The sequence below is a fragment of the Pelophylax lessonae genome (genome assembly GCF_965119305.1).
Source record: "Pelophylax lessonae genome assembly, chromosome: 1".
In the NCBI taxonomy this organism is placed as follows: Eukaryota; Metazoa; Chordata; class Amphibia; order Anura; family Ranidae; genus Pelophylax; species Pelophylax lessonae.
In genome coordinates this window covers 667,387,488-667,409,438 of record NC_138768.1, presented here as the reverse complement: position 1 = coordinate 667,409,438, position 21,951 = coordinate 667,387,488, and the positions used below count along the sequence as shown (strand labels likewise).

Below are 21,951 nucleotides of genomic sequence, written 5' to 3'. Positions count from 1 at the left end.
AAGTTCAGCCAGCAGTCATCATTCATTGCCTAGACTGGTAATCTGACAAAAGTGTACACTGGTTGCTACCAGGTATTGCACCTTGCACATCATCATGGCTCTTTCCTTTTTAAAAAACACTAAAATATTGTTGGAAAGTACTTTTTAATTTTTTAAGTAAAAATAGACGATCAACCTTCACTGGGAAGCAAGCCAAGCACTGATTTGTGGTATAAGCTGTAAACTGTCTACGTTGGTTACATAACTCTTACAGGTTTTCAACAGGATTCTTCCTTTTCCCAATACCACGAATGATCATTTAATTTCCTATCGTGCAGGTGAAGAAAATACTGTACAAACTGGAATAAAACATGGAGTGGGTTTCGGTGAACAGGTATCATTACTGATTACCGGAAGGCTACCCAAGAATTGCCAGCCTTGTGGTGTATGCATGCAACTTGTTGGAAAAAAGAAGCTCAATAGCAAAGTATTTTGTACAAATAAAGAAGACTGCTTGCAAAATGAAGTATATTTCCATTTTTTTTAACATTTATTGAGGTGTGTATCTAGTAACCAATGCTACATGTACTCTAGAGAGACACAAGATGACCCTGAAGATATATAATAAATGTAACCGGACTGTGATCGACCAGTGTGAATGAGGAAAGAGACAGATGTGTAAATTCGAAAAGAAAACAACTTGAACTGGAGGAGAGTAAGGAGACATAAGAATGTAATAATATCCTATAGTAAGAATAAAACACTTGCAGGGACTGGCTTCAAGGAACTAAACAAGACATCTTACTAAAGTTACTAAATTATTGCTAAAGTGTTACTAATCCCGGTTCACACTGGGGCAACTTGTCATGTGACTTAGCCGCCTGACAAGTCGCGCTCCATTCAGTGCAATGGAACCATTCTAATCGGAGCAACTTTAGTCGCTCCGACTTAGAAAAAAGTTCCTGCGCTACTTTTGGGGCGACTTGCATTGACTTCTATTAGAGAAGTTGTTTGCAAGCCACGCTGAAGTCGCGTTGCACAGGGCAGCTTCAGAGTCGGGCGACTTTGAATCTGCCCCAGTGTGAACTGAGCCTAAAGATATTTTGTTTCTAATTAAAATAAAAAACATATTATACTCACCTGCCCTGTGTAATGGAGCACAGAGCAGCCCTGAACCTCCTTTTCTGGGGTCCCCAGCTGGTGATCTTGGCTTGGCCTTTTCTTTGTGTCCCCCCACAGCAAGCTGCTTGCTATAGGGGCACACTGTACGTGCCTGCTCCCTGCTTCCTCCTTTACTGTGTTTGATTGACAGCAGCAGGGGCCAATGGCTCCTGCAGCTGTCCAGACCCTGTGTGAAGAAGAAGAGAGGGGAGAAGAGATGAAGCACTGAACAGTACTGGAACTCTTCTCCCCTCTCTTCCCCCTCACACAGGAAAGGGGATGAACAGAAAGCTATAAAAGGTTCTTTACTTTAATGCAGGGAATGCATTAGGGTAAAAAATGTTTTGGCTTTAGAACCACTTTTATTACAGTGTCTGTTTAATGACCTACTTCCTACATCTGATTGGGGATTTCATAAAACTGCTAATATCAAGATCAATTTAAAAAACAAAAAACAAACTTCTAATTACTTTATGGTGCAATACGATGTAAACTGCATAATATACCCAAACAAATTTAAAGATAAAGACTTTGTTCTACTTGAAGCTCTGATTGGTATAGAATTACAAATACATCAGCAGGACATTGTGGTTGGGTGGGGGTTAGGTGCTCTGGTACCATAGGAAGGAAAATCTGCCATAGATATCAGTACAAATGACATTGCAGTGTTCAATTTTTAACAAAAAAAAAAGGCTAATAACTAGCAAAGAAGTAGAGCAATAAACTTATACTTACATGTTTTCTTAGCACAGGAAACACATAAATGCTGCCAATGTTTCATTTATTTAAGGAATTGTCAAAGGTTTTTTTAGTTTTGTATAATTAAGGAACTCGTTGAACTCCTGTCAAAAGTCTCTGCAAAGTACACTCATGATCACCGAGAAAGTGATTTGAAATCTTCAGGGTCCATGCAAACTGGCTTAAAAAACGCTGCTCCTAGAATTTAGTGCTTTGCCTGTAAAAGCAACTAATGTTATCCTATGTGTCCATGCACATTAGGTTGTTTAGAGGCAAACTTTAGGCTTAGCGTTAAGAGACAGAACCCCCCTCCCCCTGTTTTTTGTTTTTGAGAGCGGTTTTCTAGCAGAAAAAAATGCTAAATTCTCCTAAATGCTGCTAAACGCTAGTACAAAACAAATGCTCAAAATTATGTTTTTTTTCTGCCAAGAGCACTGGTGTTTTTTTGTAGCCAGTGTGCATGGACCATCATGCTGGGTTCAAAAAGAGTTTGAAATGTCTCGCAGCAGGGTGTCCGGTGTGTCCCTGTGTACCATTTCAGGTCCGAATTAGGCCTGAATTTTTTTACTGAATTCGGACCTGAAACGAACCAGAAGATGCACAGCTCTATTCTGCAGACCGCTTTGCAGCCAACATGGAGCTGTTTGAACCGGTTCCATTGAGAACCGGGCACAGTCTCCTGTCATGCAAATTGGATGTGGAAAAGCCGCATCCAATTTGCAGTAGTGTGAACCCAGCCTCAAAGTTAAAGTTGTCACCAGAAGAGGTGAGGGAAAATCATTCCATGGTAACAAATGTCCAATGACAACTGTTTTTACACTGAAAAAACCTGATCATCCTCTTCTGGGGTCCGCTGCTGGCACTTCTGGATCCTCCTGGTCAAGCATCCCCCTACAAGCCACTTCCTAGAGGTGCACTCATGTGGGCTTAATCCTGAGCCACACTGTATGCATTTATTGACACCCAAAGTGCAGCTCGATCCGCCCCCTGCTTCCCCATTACTGGATTTTATTGACATCAGCAGCAGCTAATGGATCCCGCGCAGCTTCCCCCCTAAATACCTGGATCTCAATCCAGCACCTCTCCCACAGAGGAGGAAGACAAGAAGCAGCGCCACTGCTCTCAGGCACAGTATAGTTTTTAGGGGGGGACTTGCACATAAAGGTTTTTACCTTAATGCAGAGCATTCATTAGAGTAAAAAACCTTTAGCTTTTACAACCACTTCAGGCATGAAGCACTGAAAAAAGGAAGGCTGCATTTGCAAAACATGCATCTATGCTCATTGACTTACAAACAATGACAGGAATGGGCATTTGTCAGTGTTGCAAGATAAATACTAGGATATAATACATACATACATAGATACATATAAAGGGAAAAATATTCAGATGACAAGATTTTAGGAGCATGCTTAGAATATTTTGTTACCATTGGTCATGGCACATATGTTAAGATTTTCACACTGATTCTGCAGGCACAACAATGCAATTAAGTTATATTGTCCTTGGGAATCAAGGACCAATTGCCTTTATGGGTTCTACTTGCATTTCTGAATTCAGCCAAATTAGAACATATAAAATCACATGTTGTAAAGGGAAGCCCAAAATATCTGTTGAAAATCGAGACAATAAAATATGTTCATGTGTTACATACAAGTGTATGTAAAGTCACATATTATACAAAGGATCAAAACTGCCCTTACAAGAATACATAAAAAATGTAACTGAGAATTAAATGAGAATTAAGTAAGTTGATTAATTTAGTTAAAAGAGATAATATAATAGTAAAGGTAGATGAAATGCAGCTCCTCATGCCAAGAAAGCACACACACTTACATTCACATATTCCTATACACATTTAATAATGAGTCAAATGACTGCCCACTGAACTGGTCGTTGCTTGCAGTAATTGAATGTTTCTAGTGGGTGATTACAATTGCTTCTAAGTGCTGGAAAAGCTGGTTATTGCATCTGAACTTAGAACTTGGGATGACCAGCCACAAACCAGTATTTCTCTTGTGGAAAAAGTAGATGAAGCTTTTACAGCATACGCTCTGAATCTGTGGGTTGGCTGACTTGTGGAGGAGATGGGTTCTGGTGGTGCAGTAATGTAAATGAGGACAGGCCAATGTCTCACCTTCTTTTCAGAAATGTTCCTTCTCTATAGCTAGTCTTTTATGCTTCGTACACACGCATCGATAGTTGGCCGTGAATTTTCAGCCAACGTCCAATCGGCTTGTTAGTATGATGCATCCGACAACCGACTGCGACTTTTCGGCCGAACAAAATCTGTTGTGCATGCTATAAATTTTTTGTTGGCCGTCAACAGAACGGCCGATTGTTCATCAGTCAGTACAGATTTCGGCAGACAAAACTCTGATGAGAAAAACTGGGCATGCTCAGAGAAGAAAAAACACACGGAAAGTAAACCAGCACATGACATCACTTCTGAAGTTGGTTTTTGTTGGCCGAGAAAATTCGTGTGCAGTCTAGAGCACATTTCAATCAACAAAACAACACTGGACAAAAGACGGCAGATCGGTCGGCCGATAATCGTTGCGTGTGTACGAGGCTTTATACAGAATTGAAGACTGAGGCTGATTTCTGAAAACTGGACGAGTGTTCTGTGTTCTAATAACTGCACAGCCACAACCAGATTTCTATATTCTACCAGTGTGGTTTAAAAAAAAAAAAAAAAAAAAAAAAAGCTAAAACCTGTTTGGGTGCCAAGGTTAACAACTATTTGCCTTTACCCTTGTTCTCATAAATCAGCCCCATGGTTTTCTTGAATGCCAGGTAAAGCAGCCAGTAAATGGAGTAGCTTGATTAGCTGAAAAAACCACACTCAATAAATGAAAAAAAAAGCGTGCTTGAATGATTAAGCTTAAATGTGGAGGGCAGCAGGTTTATGAAGCTAGACAGAGAGGTGAATTGGCAGGTGAGTTGATAAAGCCAAGAGAGAAAGCCCCAATCTGAATGGCTCACCTGGGGACCTTGCTGTGGAATAGGCACTGGAGTAGTAGCCAGTCCTCCTTACTGCATTCATTACACAACAAGGGTAAAAACATCAAGAGAATACATTAAATCAGCATGCTATATCTAAATATCTATTTTAAATTAACAACTATTTACTCGGCTATAATTTCTCAATAGCTGCAGTGATGTTCTTGCTTTTTTTTTTTTTATTATTAGAACATAGATGAAGAAGTCTTCTGTAACCAAATACAAAGTGGATTAACTGTATGTTGCTCATAGCAGCCAATGGTATTCTTTCTTTCACTTTGCTTCTAAGGAAGGTTAGAAGTGAAAGGTCGATTTTGATTGGTTGCTATTGACAACACTGACAGGTATTTACATAGACCCTTTAATACATGAAGCCCAATATTTTTCGATAAAGTGACATGGAAGCTACCATGGTGATACACCATCTATCTTTAAATCCTACTAACACATACAAATCCTATTACGCCCAGATAACAATATAAATAAAAAAAACATCTAGAGAAAGAGATCTACAGTGGTACTTCTGCTGATGTCATAATGCTTTGGGGACTACAGCTCCCATTAGCTCTTGTGGCTCACCGCTGCTGTTAAGATGGCCATACATTATACAATTTTCTTGTTCAAATTCCTTTAGATTTAACTTCTGGTAGTGCAAGAGCCAGCCTGATTGCATACAAATTGAAAGTATTTAGGTTTGACCTCATATTATATGGTTTTGGTAAATCTAAGGCTCCCTTCACGCATTCAGACCGGTTGGGTCTGCCTGTCTGTTTTTCAGGCAGACCTGATTGGGCCACCTACTGTCCTCTATGGGGTCAGGTCCGATGAAAACAGACAGATGGTGATACATTGGCCATCAATCCAGCAGGTCAGATCGGATGAAAATGGACAGGCTGTCTATTTTCATCCTGTCTCCCCATAGAGGAAAGTGGTAATCTGACTGCACTGAGCAGAGACGGACCTGTCATCTGCCTGCTCAGTGAGGATCAGCAGAGCGATCCCACTGAGCAAGCGGAGTCTGTCAAAATGGATCCGTCCGGTGTGAAAGGGGCCTAAAAGGAAAATTGTACAAGAAAATTGTATAATGTATGGCCAGCCTTAGCAGAGTCAGGGATGTAATTGAAGCACCTTGTCACTCCTGACTACAGCTGTCCAGAGAAAAGAAGCAGGATAGACATGATGGGAACAGCCACATCATACCCTGTTTCCCCAAAAATAAGACATTGTCTTATATTCATTTTTGCTCCCAAAGAATCGCTAGGTCTTATTTTCAGGGGATGTCTTATTTTTCCATGAAGAAGAATATGGTACACATTTATTGTTGAACAAAGGAAAAGGAAATGTATTACCTGTATAGGGTAAGGTAGTAGTTGTCATCACAAACCAGCAAATTACATCCTCCTGTGTCATTTTGATTCCCCCTTCTGATCCTCCTGTGTCATTTTAAGTGATCCCACTCCCCCCACCCCTGTGCCAGTGGACACCTTCCCCAGACATCTACCCCACCCCTTTATCAGACATTTCCCCCCTACCTCAGTCACCCCTGTGTGTCCACACAATGTGCCCGACTCCTGCCCCATGCTACTCACTGTCTAATTGTAAATCAGCCAGACTCCGTCAGGGCAGAGCGAGCAGCAGGTGGCAGCTTGTCCTGGTGGCGGCGCAGGCTCTCTGATTAAAAGAGACCTCGCACTTCCTGTCTGCTCCGGCTGCGCTGCAGCCAACAGTGAGCTGCGCGGCGGCGCCCGCTGCTCTGGTCTGGGGGAGGCCTTATTATCGGGGAGGTCTTATTTTTGGGGGGATGCCTTATATTTCAGTGAGAGGCAAAACTGTAAGTAGGTCTTATTTTCGGGGGATGTCTTAATTTCGGGGAAACAGGGTAGTTACAACTTTATAACGCTGGAGAAAGAGGCTGCATTATCAAACTGCCAGCGCACATTGTGACAAAGTATAACAACACTATCTGAAATTTAACAGCCAACATACATTGGCCTTTACACAGTGGAACTGGCAGGATTTTAGTTGTACACATACTTTTTGAAAAAAGGAAAGTGCTTTCTACTTCAATTGCTTGCATTTTCATATAAACTCGGACATACACTTTAAATTCAAGAACTATTACAAGCTATTCTAAAGTAATTGGAAAACAAAATGTGAACATTGGATTTGCATTTAAAGCTGAACTCTGGACACACAAAGAATATTTAAAATGTATTTCCTAATATCCATAAAGGGTAGAATTCCCCTTTGTGTGCATTAAATGCCTTTGCTCACCCAGATAATAATTTGTAAATGTAGCGGATACATTTTCACAGAGCTGTGGAATGGACCCAGCAGGCCCACCTACTTACAGACTGAGTGAAGAGAAATACAAGGGGGGTAGGTACAAGACCAGTCACCCTGCACAACGAGTGAGAGTAGTAATGACTGGAGGCAAAGTGCAGGCGTTGTCTCATGCTGGATTGCTGCATAGACCCGGACAACCAGATATAAGTAAAAGAGTATGTGCCTCTTGCCTTAGCCCCAATTTCTACAAGTCTCTTTTTATTTATGAAGTTGAAGCTCTCAGCATGCTCATTCTTCTCACCTGTAGCTGGAGATTTGCTGCGCCGTGTTGATGATGGACTTTTTGAACCAGATTGCCTTGTAGCGCGGGAATATGATGGTTTTAAAACACGGCATTCTGCAAAGAGAGATTGGGATAGCATTTTTGTGGATAAATATAACAAAAAAACACACTAACACTGACCAATACCCACATGCAGGTGTTTTTCTGACAAAAGTAACAGTCTGCAACTGCAATACTTCTGAGAAACGCAGGCATGTCACCCTGACATGGTTAGGTTAGTCAAATCATGAAAGAATGGTGATAATTATGACAAATGGTGGTAGCCATGACACATATACTACAAATTACAGTAAAATCCAACACTCATGCAAATATGATGTAAAATTTGGAATTAAAATTACCACTATGATCCAGAACAAAGTCATCCTGTGCGTATCGGTATTTATCGGGTCCGCAGGCAATAAACACATCATCATCACCAAAGAAATCTTGAAGACATGTAATCTAATAAATGAAATAAAATAAATAAAATATAATACATTTCACACACCGTTATAAGAAACAAGAGCATTTTTGTTGTTCACAGCCGCAATCATCACAGCCATAACCATAGATACATTCCCTTATCATCTGGTGTGTGTAGAATATAACGGTGACCTCTCTCTGGATGATCTCTGTTTACAATGTAGCTAAAAAGTACCTATTCTGGTCTATCAGCTTTATTTTAAAAATGCAGTGTCGGTATTTAGCCTTGGCTATAATCTGAAATTTAACATTTTGTGACCCTGAGACTTATCTGGAATCAATGCTGATCATTTGGGTCATTTATTTATTTTTATTTTTGTATGGCTTTATTGGATAGCTGTAAGAGAAAGAATGATGCTGTTTGTTGCAATCAGTAATACTTTTGGAGGCCATTTTCGAAGAATACATTTTGGAAATTTGTTTTGATTAGTTATAAATTTGACATACCAAAAACCCACTGGCTGGATGGTTTTCCTGTGATACAACAGTGGTAGAGCCGGACAGACTAGGCTGTGGTTGGCCCAACAGAATATGTGTCACCACTGCTAACCAACAAAAATAGCATTGTGTGATAGCCTTTAACCACTTCAGTACCACGCCAAATACCATTTTTCAGTTTTCAGTGTTGTGATTCTTTGACTGACAAATACTCCATCATACAACATTAGACACATTAGACACAAAGACATTTTATATCTTTTTTTCATTTTTCTTAGACAACTAAAGCTTTCTTTTGGTGGTATTTAAAGAAAAAAAAAACAGTTTTAAAAAAAAAAAAAATGCCGTAGAAGGGATCAAATAAACATTTAAAAAAAAAAAAAGTACAAAGAACACCAAAACTGGAGGGGTGGTGGTGGTGGGGGAATCGGAGTATGACGATTTTAAGGGAAACAGGAGCCAGCAGCACAAAGGGACACATTCGATTATTAAGTAAGTAATGTTTAAGGCTTTAACCCTTAAATAGTTTCTAAAGGCATTTTTTTTTTTAGTTAAAATAATAAACGTTATACTTACCTACTCTGTGCAATGACATTACACAAAGCAGCCCCAAACCGCCTCTTGTGGTGTCCACCTCTGTTGATCTTGGCTTCTCCTCTTCTGTGTCTGCTACTCTGTGCAATGACATTACACAAAGCAGCCCCAAACCTCCTCTTGTGGTGTCCACCTCCGTTGATCTTGGCTTCTCCTCTTCTGTGTCTGCCACCATAGAAAGCTTCTTGCTATGGGGCAGACGTGCCACTCGATCCCGAGCCAGGCTGTGTGCATCCTTAGACACACACAGCTCCGCTAGCCCCCTCCTCACAGCATTTGATTAACAACAGCAGAAGACAGTGGCTCCTGCTGCTGCTTCAGTCCCTGTGAGTAGAGGGAGAAGGGAAAGAAGAGATGCAGCGGAGGGAGCCATTAACAATTGTCAATCACAAAATGTGATATATAAACAACTCAATGACCATTAATCCAATCGTGAAATAATTATTGTGATAAAAATATGTAGAATGTGTAGAAAGTGCACGTGAAGAAAAATAGCGAAGAAGATCCTCATCAGCAAAAATAATCTTTAAAGTTCTGACACGAAAATGAATGGGAGCTTCTTAAGTGACACCCACCGCCTCAGTTAACAGGGGCGCTTACCGGATCATGTGGACCTTCTATTGCTAGAAAGGTCAACCACGTTTTGGTAGAAAACCCTCAATGGGAAGCTGTAAACAGATATGCCCTCCTATGGTGTAAGACACCCATCACTTAACCCCAGGCCAGCTGTATCATGTGCCATGGATCAGGGTATATAAGCAGAGAATGCTCAATAGTGTAAAACATATAAACTCTTTATTAAAAATATTTAGATGGCACTTACAAGATTTATGAGTAAAAATCGCCTTGTAAACTATTCCTTGCCGGCAAAGAAACAGTCCAGCCGCGCTTCCGGGGTCAGTGGAGATGCAGTGATGTCAGCACGGAGTCAGTTTTAATTGTCAATCACAGCCAGTGAGCCAATCAGGAGATGGAGGGGGCGGGGCCGAGCTGTGTGAATGGACACACGGAGCCATGGGTTGGGAGTGCGCTCTTTGGGTGCCCCCACAGCAAGGAGGGAGAAGCCAGGATTGGCGGTGAGGGAGATGAATAGAGGAGGATCCAGGCCACTCTGTGCAAGACCACTACACCTGGCAGGTAAGTATAAGTGTCCATTCACACTACCGCGGCACGACTTCGGGGGCGACCTGTGAAGTCGCGTGCACCGCGACTTCGGCGCGACTTGCGCGGACTTCACATAATTGAAGTCAATGCAAGTCGCTCCGATGTCGCCCCGAAGTAGTACAGGAACTATTTTCTAAGTCGGAGCGACTTGAGTCGCTCCTATTAGAATGGTTCCCGTAGCACTGAATGGACCGCGACATGTCAGGCTGACAGGTCGCCTGACAAGTCATGGTAGTGTGAACCGTGTCTAATACATTTGTTATTTAAAAAAAAACAAACAAGCAAGGCTTTCACTTTAAGTTAATAAACTAACTGTTTCCCCTCCCCCAAACATTGACCTGAGTCCTGTCAACAATCCAGTGCTGTCCTGACTGCAGCTCTTCTCCCTTCACTTTCTGTTCTCATAGGAGACACAAGCAGCAGTGGGAGCCATAGACTCCTTCCACTGTCAGCCAAATCCTGTGAGGAGGTAGTGGGGGAGTGGCCAAGCCTTGCTGTGTCCATCTATGGATGCACAAAGCCTGGCTCAGGAGCACCCTCGCACAGGTGCCCCCCTATCACATGGCGTGCAATGGGGCACCTGCAGGAAGAAGGAACGGAAAGCACCGGTAGGAGACTCCAGAAGAGGACGTAAGCGACCACTCTGTGCAATACCACTGTATAGAGCGGGTAAGTATAACCACTTTTTCATTTTAATAAAAAAACATAACAAATAGTCTTTATCACTTTAACCACTTGCCGAACGCCTGCTGCAGATATACTGCGACAGGATGGTTTGGCTGCGCGAATCGCTGTACCTATTCAGGATCAGGGCCGTCTTTTCCATTGGGCATGCCCGGCGGTTGCCCGGGGGCCCCACTTGCCAAGGGGCCCCACAGCCCACACACATGGTGGCAAACTGTCAACAGGCCAGTCTGGCCAGAATCCTCCAGATTACTTTGTTTACCTGGTGGTCTAGGGCCCCCCCGTTGTCGGCCGGGCCCCGCGGCCCCCCCGTTGTTGTCTGCCGGGGGCTAGAGTCCACTGGTTGCTAAGGCCAGGCCGATTGGCATCTAGCAACCAGTGACGTCACATTCTGATTGAGAGCAGAGCAGACCCATGCAGAGCCGGTACGGGGGGGGGGGGGGCGAGGGCACACGTGCCCTGGGCGCAGTGTTGAGGGGGGGGGCGGGTTGGGAGCGTCAACTCTTCTTTTATCCCAGTGACAGGATTAAAGCGTTCCACCTGTGTCCCCGCCGGCCGGTGTTCTACCTGTAAGGATTCAGTATGTACGTACGAGTCTCCCCCCAGCATTTTCCACATCCTCTGTCAGCGTCTGTGCCCGCCTCCCGGCCAGCCCACCTCCTGTAAGGCTTTAGTATTGATCTGCCCGTGTCTTGTCCAGGCATTTCCCTCGGCTTCTATCCCCGCCGGCTGACCCGCCCACTCACTAGCTAACCCGCCCACCCAGCACCTGTGACACTTTTCTAGCCTTTGTTCTATAGGTCTGGGAGGTGGGCGGGCCGGGAGGCGGGGACAAAAGCAGACAGAAGATGAAGAAAATGCCGGGGTTAGACTCGTGCATATCTAAAAATGCTGAATCCTTACAGGTGGTGGATGGGCTGGCCGGAGGGGACAGAAGCTGACTTGCCTTGCCTAAACCCAGAAAACACAGAGCAATACAGGTACAGTGTCATTATGTACTGCTGTCTTCCACTAAGAACCATGTTTCCTGGCTGTAGCCAACTATTAGGGCTTGTTTACACGTGCGGTTGGGGGCAGCAAAACATGCAGCTGAGCATCATTTTTACCCCCCCCCATTGCTCCTCTTTTAAAGAGAAGGTTAGCCAAAGCTATTTCAGCTATACTTCTCCTGGGGATCACAGGAGTGCATTTAGTCACGCACTCCTGTGACCTATTTTCAGGCGACAGTGGGTTAAAGACATATCGCATGACCAGAGAGGAAAAGATGTAGCAGCCGCCTTCATTCCCAGTGGGTGCCACTCTGAGACTGAGGTGTGAACTGTACACATCAGGGTGGGTGGGGGGGATTAAGGGCGCAGTTTGCCATCTTTGCTGGGTGACCTTGTCCTGGCACTGCGCATTATGCACCTACATCTTGGGGGGGGGCGCAGTTTGGCGTCTCCACCCCTGGGCGCTAGATGGCCTTGTCCCGGCACTGGACCCATGATGCACAGCTCCTCGTCGGTTGGCTCGTACTTCTCTACGCGCCTAGAATACTGGCTCCGCCTCCACCCAACTTCTCCCTTCATGTGCAGCCATTGTAAAAGGTAAGGCAGTCAGCCCAGCTGCCAGGCTGCTTGATTTTATTTTATTTTTTTAGAGACTCTTGTAGTATATAGTGTTCCCTGTAATATGTATATAGTAAGGTATATACTCCAGCCTAGTTGTACTCTCTTGTAGTATATAGTGTTCCCTGTAATATGTATATAGTAAGGTATATACTCCAGGTAGTTAGTTGTACTCTCTTGTAGTATATATTGGTCCCTGTAATATGTATATAGTAAGGTATATACTCTAGCCTAGTTGTACTTTCTTGCAGTATATATTGGTCCATGTAATATGTATATAGTAAGGTATACTGTATACTCCAGGTAGTTGTGCTCTCTTGCATGATGAATGCATGTCCTCGCTCACCTCCTCCGGACTCCTCTCCGCCCTGCCCTCTTCCTCCGGGCGCCCCTCCCATTGGCCGCCGGGCTATCGCTGATCCACCCAGAGTAGGCAGGGGGCCCCAGTGCAATGCATTGCCCAGGGGCCTATAAGGCTCTTAAGATGGCACTGTTCAGGATCACAGGTCTCTGTGTTGATTCCACAAGCCCATCCCCCTCACAGTTAGAAAACACCCCCTAGGCATACACTTAACCCTTTGATCGCCCCTGAGTTAACCCCTTCCCTGCCAGTGTCATTATTACAGTAACAGTGCATATTTTTAGCACTGATTACTGTAGTAATGTCACTGGTCCTCCCCAAAAATGTCTGTTAGGGCTCCGATCTGTCCACCACAATGTCGCAGTCCCACTAAAAATCACTGATCACCGCCATTACTAGTAAAAAAAAAAAAAATAATAATAACAATTACATAAATCTTTCCCCTAGTTTGTAGACGCGATAACTTTTGCGCAAACCAATCAAAACACACTTATCGTGATTTTGTTTAAAAAAATATGAAGCAGAAAACAAATTGACCTAAAATGATGAAAAAAACTTGATTTTTAAATTTTTTTATTGGGAATGTTATGTAGCAGAATGTGAAAAATATTGTTTTTTTTGTTTTTTTTTTTACAGAACTGTCGCTCTTTATTTGTTTATAGCCAAAAAAAAAAAAAAAAATCTCACATGTGATCAGATACCACCAAAAGAAGGTTCTATTTGTGGGGAAAAAAAGGACATCAATTTTATTTGGGTACAGCGTCGCACGACTGCGCAATTAACCGTTAAAGTAACACAGTGCCAAATCGTAAAAAATTGCCTGGTCATTAAGGGGGAAAATCTTCCGGTCCAGAAGTGGTTAAGACAAGGAGATCTAATTGTCGCGGTATACTGGGCATATAAAAAGCCAAGGGCTGATTCAGCACATCAATGTTTCACTGATATCTAAAATATAATTTTTTCATGACCTTTTAAGAAAGTACGAGCTGTACAATTAGCAGTACTTTACCGGAGCACATTATTCCTTTGTATCCTGTACAAATTCTTTTTTTGTGACATATTGACAAACATTGCAAAAAAAGAAAACAAAAAGGATAATATTTCTTGATACAAAGCACTCATGATCATTTCCGTGGCAGCAGCAGAGAAAGGAACTGTTGAGACACCAGACATATTGTTCTAATAATATTCCTCTGAATTCCACTTTGACAAAAAAAAAAAGAAATTCACACAGGCATCCTGCCAGCAGATTGGGAAAACAGCTGACTCAATCCAGCTGCACAGTCACAGTGAATGTATTAGGCAGCAGTGTATGGACTGTGTAAACGTCCCACCCCTGGGAGCTTAGCTGATCTGCCCTGCTCTTCCAACCCTTCCACTTAGCAAAGGCTTTGATGACATTTCAGTAAATACGAACAATATGAGCGTGGCACCGTGCGATTCTGGCTCAGCTGAAAAACTCCAACAAAACTTCTGAAAACTGAAGTGTGACACACCCTAACGTATGAGAAATATGTACAAAAGCTCGGCAGGATGTCAGATCCTTCAGCCTGAACCAAATGGATAATAACAACTGCAGGCCTAGCTTTTCCCTTGTATCTGCTAAACAGGATGTTACAGAAAAAGCTGGGAACAAGTCATCAATTTTATGACAAAAAGAAAAGAAGTCTTTAACCACTTTACCACCGGAGGATTTTCCTGCTTTACGTCCAGGCCACTTTTTGCAATTCGGCACTGTGCGAATTTAACTGACAATTGCACGGTCGTGCAACGCCGTACCCAAACGAAATGTACGTCCTTTTTTTTCCCCACAAACAGAGCTTTCTTTTGGTGGTATTTGATCACCTCTGCGCTTTTCATTTTTTGCGATATTAACAAAAAAAAAGCGACAATTTTGAAAAAATAACAATATTTTTCTACTTTTACAGTTAAAAAATATCCAATATATTCAATTTTTGTCATATATTTAGGCCAAAATGTATTTAGCTACATGTCTTTGACAAAAAAATTCTCAATGAGCGTATTTTTAACCGCTTTAAGACCGGAAGATTTTACCCCATTCCTGACCAGGCCATATTTTGTGATTCGGCACTGCGTTATTTTAACGGACAATTGCGCGGTCGTGCGATTCTGTACCCAAATTAAATTTATGTTCTTTTTTTCCCCACAAATAGAGCTTTCTTTTGGTGGTATTTGATCACCTGCGCGATTTTTACTTTTTGCGCTATAAACAAAAAAGAGCGACAATTTTGAAAAAATAACAATATTTTTCACATTTTTTTTATATGAAATTCACCCCCAAAAAAATGTAAAAATCTAAATTTTTTAACATTTTAGGCCAATTTGTTTTCTGCTACATATTTTTGGTAAAAAAAATCGCAATAAGCGTATTTTGATTGGTTTGCGCAAAAGTTATCGCAGCTACTAACTACGGAAAATTTATGTCATTTTTATTGTTTTTTTTTTAACTAGTAATGGCGGCGATCTGCGATTTTTTTTGCGGGACTGCGACATTGCGGCGGACAGGTCGGACCCTTGACTGACATTTTTGACAGTTTTGGGGATACCAGTGACATTACTACAGTAATCAATGCTATAAATATGCACTGTTACTGTAAAAATGACTGGCAGGGAAGGGGTTAACATTTATTGGTGATCAAGGGGTTAATGTATGCCTGGTGCTTACTAACGTGTGTGGGGGGAGGGGACTGAGTGACACAGGCACAGATCGCAGGTTCAGCTATGCTGAATCCTGTAATCTGTCCCTGCCTGTCACTTAGGAGATCCGCCCGCTTTGTTTACACAAGCGGGTGGATCTCCACACTCGATCCCCAACGATCGGGGAAGAGAAGCGGTGATCACTGCTGCTCCTCCCCTGGCCCGACTCCCGCTGTGACTGAATACAGCGGGAGCGAGCCTCCGGCGGCGCGCGTGCGCCACCCACAAGGGGAGGAGTCCAGCGACGTAGGTCCATGTCGCTGGACGATAACGAACCACTTTGCCGCAGTAGGCTCAATGTGAGCGGTCGGCAAGTGGTTAATACTAAAAACATAGACAATCTAAATTCATCTAAATTGAATATTTTCAATACTGGGTTGTACAGTACCTGTATAATGTGTATCAAGAGTTATATATTCACTAAGTCATGGGTTTATATATTATGTGTCTAGATATATACTTCAATATACATATACTATATTACCAAAGAATTGGGACGCCTGATTTTACGTTTACATGAACTTTAATGACATCCCAGTCTTAGTTAGTAGGGTTCAATATTGAGTTGGCCCACCCTATGCAGCTATAACAGCTTCAAATCTTCTGGGAAGGCTGTCCACAAGGTTTAGGAGTGTGTCTATGGGAATGTTTGACCATTCTTCCAGAAGCGTGTTTGTGAGGCCAGGCACTGATGTTGGACAAGAAGGCCTTTTGGTTTTAATAACAGATAGCTTATACGGAGTGCCTTCACATATCACAGCATTATAGCCACCATACAAGTCTCCTGCTGAGAGGAATATACATTTCTGGGCTATCAGCAGGCAGGTGTCTCTTTGGCAGCATTGGGCTGTACACTTTCTCCACTAAGGAAATTATTAGTGCCTTGGCATAGAGAGGTTTTCCAATGTGCAAGTGTTTCTGATACCCTAAATTGTATTCTGTCTCCTTCCTATTTACTCCTACACAGTCAGTCTCCTAGTCATCAAATTAAATGCTCAAAGTAGACAAGATTAAAAAAAAAAAAAAAAAAAAAAAAACACATGCAGCACATCTTGGCAATACATGGAATTTTTGCCATGGATATTCCTTAACAGCACTGCAGAATACCTGTTGATCTCCCATTAATCCCTTGTTCCCTTAACTTCCTGTCTGGACTGACAACACAACACAATTCATATTGTTATAGTTACTCAATAGAAATCTGTCTTGCGGCATTTCGACTGATGGCACAACTGGAGATATGGTCATGTAGAAGTTTGTAAGGTGTCCATAAACATCTCCTTATACTTAAAGTGTAATTCCATGCTCTAACTATCCAATCCTAAATCACCCCTGTAGAAGGAAGATGCTTATACTTACCTGTTCTCAGGGCATTCCAGTCTGGTAATGGGCTATCGGTTCCCAGCGGCAGCTTCAGAGGAGAGAAGGGACAGCCAACAATGGATTGTCCATAGTAAGCCTATGTGTAACATCACTGCCTAGGCATTCCATCAGTTGCTGGCAATCTCTCCTCTCCCTTGAAGCTGGCCTTTGGGGAAATCATGTGACAGGACTGGAGTGCTTTGAGAATAGATAGGTATAAACATTTTACTTTTACATTGTAGTTAGTATAGGTGTTAGAAGGGGGTGGGATCAGATATAAGAGTAGATAATTAAAGCCCGGAAATAACTTATCACCAATATCGCAATATTTATTTAATATTTGTTGCAAAAATAGAAACAGACAGTAAAAGAGTCACAAAGAAGAACTACATAAATTTATAGTACGTCGGTACTAAAAATAAAAATGTTTCACAGGTTTCATGAATTTGGCACAAGGCTTGTGACAACTCAGATGCTGCCAAAAATGTGTAGTGCTGTGTAGTGCTGTAATGAGTTGCCCCACAGTACCCTCTCTGCAGTGAAATCCCAACCAGTGCTGCCAAACCTGCCTATGGGACTATCATTATCCCTCTCTCTCCCTCTCCACATGATTACATACTGTAAATTTAAAGTGTTACTAAACCCAGTAAAATAAAACATGTTCATTAGCCCCCCACACTGCCCACAACGTATAAATAATATTTTTACATTAAAATACTACAGCTATATACTCTACCTTGCTAGTTGATTTGTATACCACGGTCACATAATACTCTGCAGGGTCTGCCTGAGTCCAGAGTGTTCATGTAGGAGGAGATTTCAATGCTTCTTGAAATCCACTATAGCCTGTGTCCTCATGCTTTTATGGGAGGCAGATAATCCATCAATCAAGATGTGACATCCCACCCACTGTGTTCTCTTTTAGTTACTGGGCATGGAGGAGGAGGGAGGGACTGGGCTGTCATTTAGGATCTAAATAATCAACCACATATGTGATATTAATAACATGTAACCTGAATAGCTCAGCTAAAACCAGGAAGCTTTCTCTCCAGCAATAGAGACCAAACTGAGCATGTGCAACTGAACTACACTTACTGTGTCTTATCTGAACTTGCCCAGAGTGAACATGCAGGAAGGGGTGGATCTGTGCATTCAGGTTAAACACAGGATTAATCACAAATTAAACAGTGAGTATACCAAGCATGCTATTCTGCATCTATAGACAGGTTTTACTGTTGTAGGTTTAGCAAAACTTTAATTTCCAGCTAAACAACCTTTAAAAAGTGGAGCGTAGCAGGCGCCTCACATTTTCTGCAGTCATGCCAAGAAGAAGAAGCTAGCCAATCCAGGGAGGATTTAGGAACTGCAAAGAACTCTGGGACATGTAGTTCCCAACACAGGTGGCTCCATTCTAATAACTAGGGACAGGACTACAAACCCCAGCATTCTCTAGCAAGGAAGGAATTAAGAACACCATCTTGTCTGCCGAGAAGAATTCAGTCATCACAAGACAGGAGAAGAGACTGGACCCAGGGGAGAGGTGTTGCCACCCAGGTCAGTCCATCGTGTTGTTTTCAGGCATCCATGGCCAGTTGGGGACATCCAGCCTGAGAGAGAGGGATCCCAGGTGCATATCCAGGCACATCTGCATCGACGTCTGTGAAGCATTCCAGTGTGAGGTGACCAGTCGGGTTACCAGAAAAGCCTGCCTGTTCCAGGACATTCATTTGGGCCTTGACCGCAGGATTGGTTAGAGGGCACTTGTCCATCTGCAGGAAACAAGGACACTGCACACAGACAGAGTTAATTCACTTTGCCCTCACTTGCCAGAACCTGGGTCTTTTTGGAGCTCCTGTTAAGCAGTCAAAGTGTCTGCCATGTTATCCGGATACTGTCAGCATACCACAGTTACACTTTGCCAAGCAGGAGTTCTAAGTGCACCAACTAAAGTGGCCAGCCGAAGATAAAAGGCCTCATCCTTCTTTCAAGGGACCAAAGTTGCTGGTGCCATACGGGCATGCACACACATACTCAGGGCTCTGTATATGTAGTGTATGTTCAGTGTAGTCTGACTTGGGAGTTAGGTCACTAAGCACTGAATTAGGTACAGTGTTTGTAGTTGGGCCTGTGGTGTCCGGGAATAGGAGAGAGAAGTCTGACATAGGAGAAAGTCATTCTTCTGCTCTCCTCCTGCCTGAACTCATAGCGCCAATTTAAGTAGAAGCAGCCAAATTTGTGCAAGGTTACTACATTGTTGTTCATTGTTGTTTAAGTGCTTGCCTCTGCTTCTGGGGTAGTTTACGGTTGTGGAATCCCCTAGAAGCAGCCTGATATAATACATCAGTTGTGGTTCGCTAGCTAATTCATTCAAGAGTATTCTGTTATTATTTGTAACTCTTTCACAGAAACCTTATAGTAAAAACATTTCTGTGTTTTATCATAACGTGTGTCTTTTCATTGGTCTTTGCATTTACACTATTGCCAGGTGTGCCAGAGGGGAGCGGAGATTGTTGTTGGGGTTGAGAGGCTGAGTATGAAACCAATCATACTTAAGAGGCTCCTGCAGGGGTAGCGCTACAGGAGTATGCCTGTACATTACACTGACTGCACTAAACTGACTGAACACACTATCCACTAACTACCTGCCTAATCTCTATTGTCACATACTATACACGGCTACCGTGTAAGCAGCAGATTTATATATTGTGGGGCCTGGACTTAGCACCTGAGCCATGATTGGCCAAGGCACTCTGCTTTGGCCAATCATGGCTCTCACAGTATAATTGCGCTGTGATTGGCCAAAGCACACAGGTCAGGTATATGCTTTGGCTAATTATCAGCAATCAATGCACTGCAAGTGCGCAGTGCATTATAGGGCACTCATCGGGAGGTGAACTTTCCGCCAAGCGCCCGATTTGTTTGTGTATTCAGTAAACACACAAACAGCTGATGTTCGAGTCAAACTTCCCATAGACGCCAATGTTAAAGACTGGGAACAGTGCCATGTCCAGCAGACCAATATTTCCTATAGATGCCAATGTTAGACAGGGAGCAGTGCCATGTCAAGCTGACCAAGATATCCCATAGATGCCAATGAGCACTGAAAGCTGAAAATTGGTCTGGGCAGGAAGGGGGTGAAAGTGCTCTGTATTTAAGTGGTTAAGGGGAGCCCTATGATAGAACTAAAAAAAAAATGGCTTGGGTTCCCCCCCAAATCCATACCAGGCCCTTTGGGTGAGAAACAGATGAATTCTGATTAGTTGTTAAGGGCTAACGCACTGCTTTAATTTATAATATGTATGTGTCCAAAACAATAAAAAAAAAAATATATAAAATGTAATAAAACACATTTTCTCCATATTCCTAACAATGCTTCAGGATTCAGGAAATCTTCTCTAGACACCTGTGCCCTGAATCTTGCCTGAAATAATTACAATAAGTGCGTGATGTTGTATATTTTAATACTTAATGTGTGTACTGCTGATGTTCCTGATAGCCCAATGTGTTCACTAGGGAATAGCTGTACTTGTAAACGCTAATGAACAGGACCTCTCAGCAAACACAGAGGAAAACAGTTTAATGTTTAATATCTCTGTCAATATCTAGGCCATCTTTAAGGCACATGCACAAAGGGCTTAAAAACACCTCTTTTAAAGAAGCGTTTAGTGCTTGAGCGTTCATTCATTACAATTGCCAGATTGAATTAATATTCTTTAATATTCTCAATTTATTTAGATACTTTTTCCCTCTGTTTCATCCCCCTCCCCTCCCCTTCCTCTCTTTCTTTTCCCTTTTTTGTTTTTTTTTTGTGGTTTTTCTGTTTTTGATAGACCCTACTGGTTGTGATATGCTATGTGTGTATTTATCTATGTATATGTTTTTTTTTTTTTGTGTATATACATATATACTTTTTTCTATTTTTAGTTAACAGATATTTGTGAAATTAATGAGGACAAACAAATAGCCCAGAAGACGCGGGTCAGATGTGGCACGAAACATGTCGACAACAGTTTTATCCTGATTTCCATTAATAACACAATATTATGTGTGTTCAATCTTTCTATTGGGGTGTTCTTTGGCCCTTTGGTGTAATGTATGCTTGTATATTGTATCGATCTTAATAATAATAAAAATGACTATGTATATATTTTTTTAATATACTTTGTAGTTTGCATTTATTTGGGAGTCATCATTTAAAGGCCCATTTCGTGCCCAAACCTCTTTCTTGCCCCTCTCTCCTGGTGGTGAGATTGGGGTTAATATTGGGGTTTTTATATGTTTCTGAATTAATATTCTGGCTAATAAAATTCATAAAAACTGAAATGCTTCACATGCCACATTCCTGCCAGGAGTAAAACGCGCTCAGAAATCTAAATGCCCTAAGTGCATGAGACCTTTTATCAAATGCTCCTTTTCTGAACAGGCTTTGAATACACCTATTGCACATGTACAGAAGACTATATATAGAAAACTTAAGTGGAAAAGGATAAGACGCCCCCAACATTTTCCCACGCGTTCTATCTTAGTTATGGTCGTTACTGAGAGAAGAGACAGGAATTGAATAAACCTCTCCAGTGTGGATCCAGGCAACAATAAAAATGTTTCTAAACCTTTTCCATTTCAATTATTAAAAAAAAAAAACAAAAGAAAATGATGCCTAAAGTTTAATTAAAATGACATCAGAGGTGAATCTGCTTAATATCAGTTCAGATGCAAACTTTATTTTCTGCGTAAAATACATACATTCTTAAATATATCAAAGAAAATTTGGAAGGTAAATTAATTATCTCCTATCCAAATTGGCCCTAGTATGTGTATGTATGAATGTGAGTTAGGGACCTTAGATTGTTACATAGTTAGTCTGGTTGAAAAAAGACACAAGTCCACCCAGTTCAACCAATAAACCAATGGTTGTAAGAACCTTGAGGGCAGGGACTGATGTGAATGTACAATATATATACTGTATATGTAAAACGCTGCGTAAATTGTTGGTGATATTAAATTCATATGTATTATCTTCTTTTAATAAAATGAAATAATGTGGAAGC

The 21,951-nt window shown here is 42.0% G+C and overlaps 1 protein-coding gene across 5 annotated transcripts in view; it reads right to left on the bottom strand.

Annotated features, from left to right (window-relative positions):
* The window catches only part of DCLK2 (doublecortin like kinase 2), a 159,035-nt gene that overhangs the window by 72,633 nt on the left and 64,451 nt on the right, over positions 1-21,951 (bottom strand). For 4 of the 5 annotated variants that reach the window (XR_014225288.1, XR_014225289.1, XM_082258126.1 and 1 more), the window contains exons 3-5: positions 7,852-7,954; positions 7,469-7,564; positions 4,864-4,914 (exon numbers count right to left, since the gene is read on the bottom strand). Coding sequence is in view for 3 of the 5 variants with exons in the window: in XM_082258126.1 (XP_082114252.1) it covers positions 4,864-4,914; positions 7,469-7,564; positions 7,852-7,954 (250 nt within the window). In the remaining 2 variants the exon portion in view is untranslated. The remainder of the gene's footprint in view (positions 1-4,863; positions 4,915-7,468; positions 7,565-7,851; positions 7,955-21,951) is intronic. The other variant, XM_082258127.1, reaches the window with a different exon arrangement.